The 13,714-nt window shown below is 35.6% G+C and overlaps 1 protein-coding gene across 1 annotated transcript; it reads right to left on the reverse strand.

Moving 5' to 3' along the window:
• Positions 1-1,274: 1,274 nt before the first annotated feature.
• On the reverse strand, positions 1,275-12,144 carry LOC145605397 (protein SET DOMAIN GROUP 40-like). The gene is made up of 6 exons (XM_081661437.1): positions 11,885-12,144; positions 11,636-11,786; positions 6,730-6,861; positions 5,490-5,630; positions 2,767-3,066; positions 1,275-2,392 (listed from the first exon to the last, which is right to left on the reverse strand). The coding sequence occupies exons 1-6, from the start codon at positions 12,028-12,030 to the stop codon at positions 1,751-1,753; spliced, it is 1,512 nt and encodes a 503-aa protein (XP_081517563.1). The 5' UTR covers positions 12,031-12,144; the 3' UTR covers positions 1,275-1,750.
• Between the last annotated feature and the right edge of the window lie 1,570 nt (positions 12,145-13,714).

Raw genomic sequence — 13,714 nt, forward strand, 5'->3', positions numbered from 1 at the left:
TGAGATTAGGTAATGATAAATGAAAAAACATTAGATATGAAACAGAAAAAGATAGTTGATTTACTAAAAAAACTTACCAAAAATAGAAAGAAAAAATATAATTTTAGAATACCAAAAATAGAAAGAAGAAATGTAATTTAGGGACGGAGGGAGTATCATCTTAAGATTTCTATTGATACCCAATAAAACTTAAAGTCATAATAGACTCCAAGGTATTAGAGCTTGTGAATCCTCATAAAGAAAAACTAAATTTTAGGGTGAGGATATACGACAGTTGCTTGCACATAAAAGGTCCTAGCCTACCAATCTAGTGTGATTTTTTTACAAAAAACATACATAAATTATATCTCAATAGGGTGTATTATGACTTAAAAGGCTAAAGAAAAAACAACTACACTGTACAATTCTTAATAAATCATAAGTGTGAAAACCCATATAAATGGAGAGAGTAATGAATGTAAAAGATGACCTAATGTTTTTATTTAATTGACCAGAAATGCTTGATTGTATTGGAGACATGGGTCCTTCCATTGCTGCATTGATACGTCGACCTAAGAGCATACCCATTGGATGACCTAAAATATTTGGTCATCGATTATTATATAATTTCTTTCTCTTTCCACTCATTCATGACCAAGTCACATGACCAACCATGACCAAAGACTCCCAATGGTTGCCCAAAATAATTTTGGTCATGATTTTCTCTCTCCTACTTTTTCCATACCCCACATGCAAGTTTGCTTTTTCTTCAACCAATAATACACTGCCACTTGTCATTAACATTTTCATGACCAAATTTTGAGCTTGGTCATCTTCAAGACCAGGTCATGACTCTCTTTCATCCAATTTTTTCTTTATTTCATTTTTTTAATATTAAAACTTTTCTTTCTCTCCTTATGACCAATGACCTGGTCATCCATTGGCCTCACTCTAAGTTAGTCAAAATTTAGACTTAATAAGTTAGATAAAGTGCACCCATAATTTCAGTTAATATCTTGACTTGAATGTTCTATGCAATGTATTTAACAATTTTACACACCATACAAGTGGATACAACTTATAAACTATAAACTATGCATGGGTTTTCATAGTGATAGCAAAACGCCAACATATCAATTGTCAATGGTGTGAATTAAATCAGCAAAATTAGTAGTTGTTACTAGGTTAGCTATTTTGTGAGCGATAATCAACTTCTAATTGTTAGATGCTAACTATAAATCGTTTTAAAGTTCTAATAACTAAGAATTATATCTTAAAAAAAAATACTCGTATTAACTGATCAAAGTTGTGTGCTTGCAAGTGTGAAAAATCAGTGTTACAATTAATATTGTGTGATTTAATAAAATTTAAAAGTAATTAAGTTGGGCATATGTCCGCTAACTTAAGTAGTAGCGATCATCAGAAAACAAATAGCCAATATAAGCTAAGGCAGAGGCCACACCTCAAAGCTGAAGTCAATAAGAGCATTGCGGCCTAGTCTATATTGAAACTCTGCTCCAAGTCCTGCCTGTCTTTCCAAGAGTGTCAGCTATTTGTATTACGCTGGCAATGAGTCTTTCCCAGAAGCCGCGAAGACATGCTCAAACAAGCTCGACTTCAGCTGCAGTTCAGTGTCTGATCAGTAGCTGCATGGTACTGGCATCTTTTACTCTTCAGTAGTCCTATCTGCTATGGCATGATACATCATGCATGAAACAGGCTCATTCATTACTTGGATCGCTTTACTTCTGTGTTACATGTTCAATTTTCTTTACTTCATTGTTGCATGTTCAGGGTTGAGGATCTCAATAGTTCGAGAGCAAAAGGAGATGCAAGAATCAAGTGTTTTCTTGTATCTAAGCCTCCATTGAACTGCCAGTGCCCATCTATCCATAGACTTTTTGACGCTTGAGGACATACCAGACACAACTTCAGTTCCACAGTACAAGTCCATTGACTCAGAAAAACTGCAGAATTCCATGGAAGCTGCGGAAGACAAATCATCTGGCTTCTCAAAACACTGAAGCTGTTGAGCTTTATCGATTGCACCAAGTAATGATAGGTCATCTTCTACTGTTGAGGGGAGACTTCCCAGGATCGCACGGCACTTTGATATCAGCCATTTCATCACGGCAATGTCATTTTCTGGAGAGAGCTGTGACCCAGAAAGTGCAAGGTAACCAATAGATTTCCGCTTGTTTGGAGAAGTTGCCCACAATCTCAATGCAGATAACAGGGCAAATGAAGGCTTCCCATCGTGTTGAATGTACAGAGAATCTGCAGGCCATGAATGGCAGGCAAACATATCATGTTCCAAAGGGATGAAAACCTTGTCATTAGGATTTCCATTCAGAATAAATCCATAATGTTCAAGAAGTTCCAAGTTTGTGTACGTCCCATAGCTTAATAAAACCTGGATATACGAGACAAAGATTGGTAAAATCACAACAAAAGTGTAATCTTAACTTCATGACAAATATCTGAGCAGAAGCAATCGTAGATGCAAGTATGTAATCCATGGTACCCAATTTCATCATCTTATAATCAAGCTGAATATAAGCAATGAGCTCCTCAAAATATACAAACTTCATTTTCACTTCCAAGCACTTGAATACCTCCAATAATAATTTTATTATTTATTACTAAACTAAACAAAACGTCTTTTCTTCATTGTTACATAAGCCAACATAGTTAATAAAAAACATACAGAAACATGAACTTCAATGTATAATTTGTACCAAAAGGTGATCTATTCCGAAAGGATCAAGACTGACAAAAATTATTTACCTGCTCACCAATCTTGTAGTTTTTCTTGGCATATAAACAGTATGAAGCTATATCTTCCTCATAGCCACCATCAATTAACCTGCCAGAGCAGGCATCTATATTTTCAGTCTCTAACAGTGGGTCCTCTGTGTCATCTACATCCTGCGGAGTTCTCACTTGTAACAAAGAATCATCGAGCCAGCTCTCAGAAACTTCGGTTGAAACCAACTCCTCTCCAGGTGCAGCATAATTGAAAAGGTCGCCCACAGGACACAAGCACCCAGCACTATCCCATGGAACGTGCAATGTGCGTGATGATATCTACCCAAGAAAAGAAGGTAATATGCAGTTAAAATACTATGCAACACACTGTGTCATGAGAGTTTATAAAGCTAGTTCTATCATTCGGTTTTCAGCAAGACCCAAACAATTGAAACAAAGTAATTAAATCACTAACTAATACTCCCTCCGTCCTTAATGATAGTCCCTTATGGGCAATTTTCACGGGAATTAATAAACATAAATAAGTAGTAAAAGTACATTGGAGAGGTAAATTTACATTGGGTATGCAAAAAAGTAGAGGGAGAAAGTAATAAAAGTATATGGAAAAGCAAAATTTACATGGGAAAGTTAAATTTGCACAAATATTGTAGCAAATTGGAGAGAATTTTGGTTAAAAAAAATGAATATTAATGGTTGTTGGAAAAAGCAAATGGGGTGAACATTTTGGGACTAAAATTTGGACAAAAGGGACCATCAATAAGGGACGGAGGGAGTAAGAATCTGCAATTGGAAGACCTAGGAAGACCAAAATTTAACTAGTATTAATGTCTACTGAGACTCGGGCTAGTGGAAAGGCTATTATGAAAGCCAAGCAAAAGTAGAAGATGGATAACTGTGAAATTGATAACCTGAATACAGAACAATTAAGAATTTATGGCTGCGCTTTCAGTGCATCAAAGATACAGTCATTGCCTCATTGGCTCCCAAGAGGATAAATCACTGAGAGCAAACATCAATTAATCATATGACCAAAGCTAAAAGATTAACTGAGAAAGAGATGCAAGACAAATATACCCAAAACCCCACTCCAAAGCTACGTCGTTTTTCCGTATCAACCTAGTTAAAACAGAAAGCCGACACTACTGAAATGAATAAACCTTTAACCAGAGTATTCTTATTTAATTAAGCCATAATTTTCTTTACAGATTGGACTCCAAGAACAACAGTTGACTTCTTACTTCTGAATTAGCCAGCCTTCAGAACAGACATATCCAGTTAAATGATCAAAGACTCATCACAACAGGCTAAGCAAAGTCAATAAGCAGCACAAGGCCATTAATCAATCAATCAATCAATCAATCAAAGCCTTAATCCCAAAAGTGGGGTCGGCTAACATGAACCAAATTTGATTATTCCGTGTAGTCATCAACATAAATCTTTCTCCTCCATCCCTTACGATCCAAAACTTCATCCTCACGTAAATCCATGCACTTCATATCCTTCCTCACTCCTTCCAACCAAGTCATCTTTGGTCTCCCTCTTCCTCGTTTAATCCCTCCATGGTCCCACTCTTCCACTCTTCGCACCGGTGCACCCTCGGGTCTCCGTCTTACATGTCCAAACCAACGCAGACGATTTTCCCTTAATTTATCTACAATGCCCGCCACACCTACTTTCTTGCGAATAACCTCATTTCTGATTCTATCTCTTAAAGTGTTTCCACACATCCACCTTAACATGCGCATTTCCGTAACCTCCATCTTTTTAATATGCTCTTTCTTAGAAGCCCAACATTCTGTACCATAGAGCAACACTGGTCTTATGGCAGTCCTGTAGAATTTTCCCTTCAACTTTAAGGGAATGCTGCGGTCGCATAGCACTCCCGTGGCCGCTCTCCATTTAAGCCACCCTGACTTAATCCTGTGGGTCACGTCTTGATCAATGTCACCATTCTTCTGGATGATCGACCCTAGGTACTTAAAACATTCACTCATGGTCAAATCCTTTCCATCCAAACTCACCACTTCATTGCTTGTCCCCCTCTGAGTGCCAAAACGACATACCAAATATTCAGTCTTACTCCGACTTAGCTTAAACCCTCTAGATTCCAACCTTTGCCTCCATTGCTCCAACTTGACATTAACCCCATCCTTAGTCTCATCCACCAAAACGATATCATCTGCGAACAGCATACACCATGGAACCTCATCTTGAATTGGTCTAGTTAATTCGTCTAGAACCGTTGCAAAAAGAAAAGGGCTTAATGCAGACCCTTGATGCAATCCGATTGTAATAGGGAAATCTTTTGTCAACCCTCCGCATGTCCTCACATTTGTTGACACATCCCGATACATATCCTTAACTAGGTCTACATACCTTCGTGGGATACCTTTCTTCAACATTGCCCACCAAAGTATCTCTCTTGGCACCTTGTCATATGCCTTCTCTAAATCAATAAAGACCATATGAAGATCTTTCTTCTTTACCCTATAAAACTCCATCATTTGTCTTATCAAATGGATTGCCTCCATAGTAGATCTCCCAGGCATAAAACCAAATTGGTTATCTGAAATGCTTGTGCATGCCCTCAACCTTTGTTCAATCACCCTTTCCCACAACTTCATAGTATGGCTCATAAGCTTAATAAGCACAAGGCCATTAGCATATCAAAAATATATACAGATGATTTTACACCTGCACTTGGAAGGAAACATTACAAATTCCATGCTTGGTTATCTTACTGTTGCAAAAGCCCAGAGCCAAGCCTTCAAGCTCACAAGCTGAGGCTTCAACTTTAGTTGTTCTAGCAATGCAACAGCTTCACTCCAATCTGACTCAGCCTTTGAAATAACCTTCTTTGCTAACCAAATAGCATCATCTACCTGCCAATGTGATTTTTCCATTCAGCAAATAATCTTAAGAAAAACGCTCAAGAAGATAATGAATATAACTTACAGAGAATAAAATTTTCAAACATTTGACAAATTATTACATCAAGATAAGGCACGACATTGAAAATATATATGGATTTTTGTTAGAAAGTACATATTAAATGCCAATTTTAGAAATAACTACCTTTTGAAACCTTTTTTTGTTACAACAAATTTACCTAAAAACCCAAAATGTTAGGTAACACTACCCACAAGTGGTTTATGTCAAAAGATTCCATTTGTTGGACTCTTTTTTCCTATAATTTTAATATTCAAAAAGACAATTATTCGTACAATACCTTTATTCGAAAAGTTAAGCCCTATTTTATAAATCGTTATCCTCAATTTAACATACTCAAATCACCCAAAATTTATAAACCCTGATTTTATCCTAAATTAATAAACTATAATTCGATCCCCTAATCCCCAAATTAACAAACCGTAAATCAATCCCCTAATTATCAAGTTTATAAAGCCTAATTCTCAAAATTGATAAACTCAAATTCCACTAATTGATAAAACCTAATTCCCTTAAATTATAAATTAGAATTCACCAAACTACATTGTAATTTGCAACCTAAGCCCCTAAATTGATTTAAGTCTGATTTGATTCAAGAATCCTAAAGCCCAAAAATTAAAAATCCTAATTCCCCAAAGGCCCTAATCAACTCAAAATCCCCAATTATAAAATCCCAAATTCCCTAAAGTAATATTTATAGCCTTAGTTAAATTTTTCTTTGAATTACCAAGAACAAGAACTAACAGTTGTAAAAACGAGAATGAAACAAAAAAAAAAATAAGTTAGACAAAATAAGATATGTGAGGCCTACAGACGGAATTTTTAGATGGATACTCAAACTTATTGGGTTTTTTTAAGTAGTTTTATGGTTTTTAAAAAAAAAGGTTTTAAGAGTAGTTACTCCAAAAGTGGTTGTAAACATGTAATAGGTAGTTTCTGACAAAAAAGTAAACGCATAAAGCAAACTAGAAATGGTGATTATACAAAACAGAAATAAAATGAATAGTGTAAATTACTAATGTCAGAACCAACTTGCAATGCTTTTGTCTCGAACGGACCAAAACTTGCTAGAATGTCATAGCTTCTGGGAAGCAGCATTACATAAGGATACCAAGCAGACCTCCTTCCTTTGTTAACTTCGGCTAATAGACACACGGTAAGAACCTACAAACATCAAGACTAAATACTTTAATGATGATAAATGAAAGGAACACACAAGCAAAAAACTTAGTAATTTTATGAATCTTTCTGTCTGGTTCAGATCACATTTTTGATACTGATTATCTGCATACATATTCTGCTTTATAACCCTACCTAAACAAAGACTCAGTTCTGGGGAACACTGTTTAAAGATTGGGGCTCATACCAGCACTTTTTGCAGGTATTAGATATCTGTCTATGCACATAGAGTTCTAGCCAGAAACTGAGATTCTCTATAAACAATAAACCACATAGAATCCTATGACAATTTGTAACACTCTGATGAGTTAAAACTTGTACTAAAGTTAATTCAAGCAATAAAGATTCAATTTTTGAGGAGAATAGGCAGCTTTTGATTACTGGAAAATTGAGTGAGTTTACACAAGGGTGGCTTTAGGCCACTACTCTCTGATTTAGCACCTTTAGGGCACCACTCTCTAGCTCTAGGGATTACAATGTTCTTGCTTAACTAGCAAATCCTACCCTCCCTTTCTTATATATACATAATCTGCCAAAAGAAGGAATAAACAAAAGTTGTTGCTCCAGCTGTCAAGAGCTAAGGGCTCCCTCACTGATTTGGTGGTGACTGCCCTGCTGTCACATTCTCTGGCAGACCCTCATTCATTGGCTGACCTCTCCTTCTCCTTCGCACATAAGTCACCCAGCCACGGTCCTTATGGATCAGTGTATTCGTTACACAATTTGAGACAACGAACCAAAACTTAGGTTATGCAAGATAAAAACATCTTATATTTGATAAATATTATCATATTAGAGGGGTTTGGGTGGCCAATTTTCAGTTTCTCTAACACTAAATAATTCTTCACTAAGTTATTACCACTCCACAACTTACGATTCTCATTGGGAAATTAGGATTTGAGCCTATCATTTATTTGTAAAATTGCAGAGTGAGGATTAGAGCCTACAGTTTGTATTCATTATTTTATACAGTAAAAAAAAAGGTGAAACAAACCGGAGATAGAGAGGGAAAAGAGTGTTTTCATGTCTTATATGCACCTAAAATTTAGCAGAAGGTTCTTGACACTTTGACAGCAGGTGGTGAAAAACAAACACTTTGACAGCAGGTGGTGAAAAACAATTTTTTGTTTTTTGTGGTGGTAAAATAAAAAAAATAAAAATAAATAAATAAATAAAAGAGTAGGTGGTAAAAGCCAATATCGGCAGCCCCGGCCCTGAGGGTAGGCGGGGAGTGCCGTGGCCTAGGGCCCATGGCCAGTGGGGGGCCCAAAAAAATATATTACTCCAGTTTTCTTAAAATTATAAAAAAAATAATAAATAAATAAAAAAAAAAAGAGGAAAACTCTAATGCATGACAACACTCTTTAATTCTTTGCCATTAATTCTTTATACGCTTCGCTTCACTATAAAATTGTTGCAATTCCCGTTTTCCAATTCCTTGAGCATTAAATACAAGTAAAAAACTTCATTTCCCACCAAGTAAATTAATGGGTTCTTGCCTTTCACTCTTATCAATTCCCCAAATATTTTGATGTTGTAAATGAAATTATGAAAATGTTATAAGCACGTAAAGTATCCTTAAAACTATTACTCATTAGTTTCAATTATATTCGTAAGTCTCGTATGTAGTACAGTACGGAGTACATTTTAATTATCCTACTATGAATGAAAATAACAAAATCATTGATTTAATCATCTCATCGAGTTTTTTTGCGTGTATTTGTGTCCACTAATTGTGTTTATTCTCTTTCACATTCAGGTAAAGTTTCTCTCTCCTTTCTTTGTTTTTATCCATGGATAAATATTGGGATTACTGTTTAATTTACATGCTCTAGTTTTAACTTTTAAATTAACAAACTTTATGATCAAGTATTCAACTTTATTTTAAATCTTTGTAATTGAAGAATATTTGGGTGGTTGATACTCTTAAAATATACTACGTAGTATAGCAGTAGATCATACTATAAAGTTACAATGAAACATTGTTCTTATTTACTCTATAGTACACGTACATGGAGTATGCAGTATATTGTATATTTTGTACTCCGTACTAGATACAAAGTATATGTTATATTATTTTAGAATGATTTTTTTTTTCTAAGGGCCCTTGATTATGATTTTGCCTAGGGCCCATAAAATGTCAGGAACGGTCCTGAATATCGGGTTTTTTAGGTAGTAAAAACTAAAAAGCTAACTTTCCTTAAAAAAAAAAAAACTACCATGGTTCTTACACAACTGTCAGCAGCTAGAGAAGTTCACATTAGCAATCAACATACACAGAAATATAGAATATTGAGAAATCTCATCATGGATCATAGAAATAGGAATGCCAGGATATAAATTTATTATGACCAAGTGGAGAGAAAGCATGATGGATCACAGAAGAACACATACTCTCTTCAACGCCTTACAAGAAATTGCCAATAATAGCACTAGCATGCCAAAACAACAGAATATGTTGTGGTCAGACGGTGAAAGTATAATAACCTTCAACACAAGAAAACACAAACCATGTCCAGAAAAGAATTGTTAGTGTAAATGGCTCTGAAGAGTTTTAATAAATCCAGAAACTGCAAATGAACATCTAACTCCCCCTAGCCAAATTTTTGCTTGTCCCTAAAAAAAATCAGTGATAAGGACTCTAATTCACTCAAGTCAAAAATCAGTTTGGAAGTTTAACTCAAGAAGTCAAGATCAAATCCAAACAAATACATAACAATATTGACCCATCAACTCCTTCTAACCACTAATAACCAGCAATCAAGCATAGAGTCATAGACAAGTAATCAACTAAAAAATAACTCGCATAGGTGACTCTCAAATCTTATTTTGGCAAGTTTGTACTCATACCTTCTCCACACAACCAAATTGCAATAATAATAATAAATTAATAATCCTTCTCAGCTCACGTATATCAAGGGTATCCATGTCGCTCAACTTATGATGAAGTCAACTTGAAATGCAACACATACTCTCTAACCTAGCCGGAAGATCCACTTAACCACAATGCATGCACAAAGTTTGGCATATTATTCTCTTTACCTTTAATCAAAATACACCTCCCTAGGAGTGCAAAGGGTTTGAACATATATGCAAACTAAAGGTCTTTTCACCCAATTATTAATAGTACATGCTCAATGAAATAAGCATGTACTAATCTAATATATCAACTCTATTTGATACATTCTATTTATCAAAAAAAATCTGAAAGTGCAAACAAATACTTAATGAGCTAGGTCCTTCAAATTTCCATGAAATTTAACACTCACATCAACTAAACTTGTTGACCTCGATTAGTTTTGGTGATGACAACCAAACTTAAATTAATAAAGGTTTAGGAAGCAAACAGACTAAGCATCAATCTCAAAAACTTCTTCAAGGCATAGTAGAACAATGTCTGGGTAACTTTCTGCCTATGGGCTTCAGTCACCATCCATTTGAACCCAGGTAACAGAGCCTACACATGTTTAGTGTTCATATGATCAGGTTTTACCCTTCACAGTATGCATCATGTTAACCAAAGACAGCATCTTCGTTTTAAAACCATGAGTGGCCGCTCTTCCAAAAGAACCAAACCCTTCCAATAGAAGATGGAGCCCCAAAAGGAGTGCCACTGCCAAGAGAACCAAATGTCAGTGTGTTCCCAAGAAGAGCTTGAGATACTACATTTTGTCATACACTCTTATGTTCTTCCTTCTCAGTTTCTTCCATCTTAGTTTCATGAAGTGACAACTCTCCCTCGTCCTCACTGACATCAACAAACAAAGGAGGCTTAATTACTTTGGGAGTGAGCACAGCCACCCTCATGCTCCTCCTCAGGCTTAACCACTTTGGGTTTCCCAACCACTCTCTTCGTCTGTTCTTCTCTAACACCCTGTTTTTCATTGATTTTCTTGTTCTCACTCTTGTCCTCTTCACTCTCTACTTCAGAATTCTCTTTCTCTTCAACAAATTTTCCAACTTCATTCAAGATAAAGCTAGTCTTCCCATCATTCACCATAAGACAAAGATTGGACATGGTTATTGTTTGCAAGATGTGCTTGGCTTTCATGCCAAGAGAATCAAACGCACTCAAATCAACATTAAAACTTTTAAACAAGTTTGTTAACATGGTTCCATAACCAATTATACATTTGTAGAATGTATCAAATAGAGTTGATGAATTGGAATTGTACATTGTTATTTACTTTAAGAATTTACTATTAAGAATTGGATAAAAACACTCTAGTTTGCATATATGTTCAACCCCTTTACACTCCTAGCCTAAGGAGGTGTATTCCAAACTTCCTCTTTGATTTCTAAATTGTAATTCAGGTGAAGGGTTGAGTGATCCTCTGTAACGAAGTAGTTGCCCTATGGTAGTGAAGTCGAGTCATAAAATCCCAAGTGGTCATGGATTTTCTTCTTATTAGGCACAAGAAGTTTCCACGCAAAAATCTCACTGCATCTTTATTTCCTTCCTTTACTTTCTACATTTTAATTTCCCAATTTTTTGTAACACTAGTTCCTACAAAATCCCACCCCCTCCATATGTATATACTACTTGCGTTAATTATTATGTGCTAATTATTATGTGCAACAAAGGAATATTTTATGTCTCACAAATAATACCCCTTGTTGGACATAATAATTAACGGAGGTAGTAGATTAAGGGTTTGTTCTCTTTACGTTATAGAAATAAGTTTTAGTTCAGATAAGTTCAGGTCCAATAACGTCGAGAGAACACACACTAACCAAACAAAGAAGCGGAAAAGCAAACCTGAGTAGAGGAAAGAGACGGATAGCATTTGATAGCATGAGCAAGTCCATGATCTTTCTCAAGTACACTCTCACTTGTCATCAATGCTGATTTAGGTGCTCTAAAAATCAATTCCCCTTTCTTAAGATTTCGAACAGCCGCCAAACCTCTCCTGCAATTCAAAATTCAAACAATTAAACAAAAAACTCAAACACCCATCTCCAAAATTGTGGAAAAAACAAGGGTATGAAGAAGAAGAAGAAGAAGTACCCTCCAGCTTGAGGGAAATCAGCAATGGTGAGAGAATGACCCAAACACGAAGAAGAAGAAATTGAATGATGGGGTGTGTCTGAAATACCAAGTTGTGCTGCCCATTTTAGAAAGCTTGTCAAATTTGATTGATGTTGTTCTTCCATGGTGCTGTGTTGGTCTATTTGCTCGCAGTGGTGCGGTGATTCGGTGGAGAAGGCGACGGCATGGTCGTTTTAGTTCAATTTAATAAATTTCAATCTAAAAGAATGGGACTTAATTCGTAAGGGGGTTGTTATTTGTCGCTCCCATTTTACCGGGTAACGCTCCCCTTTTTTCTTGAAATTCCAATTTTACCCCTAATATATAAATACGGTTTTTCCTTCCCAACCAACATTTCTCACAACAATAATATCAACATATTAATAATAATATTAATAATATTAATAATTAAACATATTACTAATAATCATATTAATACAACAAAATTACATTAATTATCAAATACTAAATCACAACAATAATCACAAGACATATGTTGATAAACGTACTTAACAATTTAAAAAAAAAAAAAAAAAAAAAAAAAAAAAAAAAAAATTGGGACATCCGCCTAAAATTTCCGGATGTCCCTAGGTACATCCGCCTAAAATTTCCGGATGTGCCTAGGTACATCCGCCTGAAATTTCCGGATGTACCATGGAACATCCGGATTTTTTAGGCGGATCCCAACTTCCGCTTGAAATTTCCGGATGTTCCATGGTACATCCGGAAATTTTAGGCGGATGTCCTACTTACCGAAAATAAAAAAAAAAAAATACTTACAGAATGATCCGACGCATTCTCCGGCGTACGTATGTTCCACTCGCCGTCCATGACCCAAGACCCGTCGGAAAATTTAACGATTTTTGAAAATAGAAATTTTAGGTGGTCGTGGGGACCGATTTGGTTGCAAGGTCGTGGGGACCGATTTTGGGAACCTCGGGACAACAATGTCGTGAAGTAAGGGTACCGTTTCATGTATGGTGTCCAAATGGGGAACAAGTTCATTTTTATAACCCATATTGCATAAAGGGCATAGTGGTAATTTCAAGAAAAAAAGGGAGCGTTACCTGGTAAAATGGGAGCGACAAATAGCAGTTGAGATTCGTAAACATCGGATATCGAATATCGATTCGAATGTCAATTTTTGTATTTTTTAAGTTTGGATTTTGAATAACAAATACGCTACCTCGGTGTAATAAACATCATGTAGTCCTCCTACCACTCTCTCAAACGGATAGTGGTAAACCAATCCTATAAACAAGAGAAGTGTTTGGTACTTTTTCAATTTGAGGTGGTTTGGGTTGCACATAAAAAATGAAATAATTGAAAATTCCCATGAATTTAGAAATAAGAGCCTTGTTTGGTAGACCATATACAGCATTTCCAATGGCTTGTAGCTTGCCTTGATACATCAAAATTTGTAAGGGGAGTGAAACATAACCATCCAGAAGTGATCCCTAAATGGATTAGCCCAAAAGGTGAAGCGAATGGAACACCCAAAAAAAATATTACAATTTAATCTCTCAAAAAATTTCAAGCTAATTTTTTTTTAAGCTACAAAGTGCTCCAATAGTGAGCAATAGAATATTGTAGCTTGGAAAAATAAATAAATAAATTATTAGTTTCTATCATACACATGTCATAATATAAGAGGATGAAGTATTCTATAGAAAATCAAGCAACGTAGCTTGTTTGAGCAACGTAGCTACATCAAGATTGTCACTCCAATGATAAGCTACGTGCTTACAATTTAATTTAATTTATTTGTAAGCATGTTCTTTTTGTATACCATTGGAGATGCTCTAAAAA

The sequence above is a fragment of the Chenopodium album genome, chromosome 22 (assembly GCF_948465745.1).
Source record: "Chenopodium album chromosome 22, dcCheAlbu1.1, whole genome shotgun sequence".
NCBI classification, from domain to species: Eukaryota; Viridiplantae; Streptophyta; class Magnoliopsida; order Caryophyllales; family Amaranthaceae; genus Chenopodium; species Chenopodium album.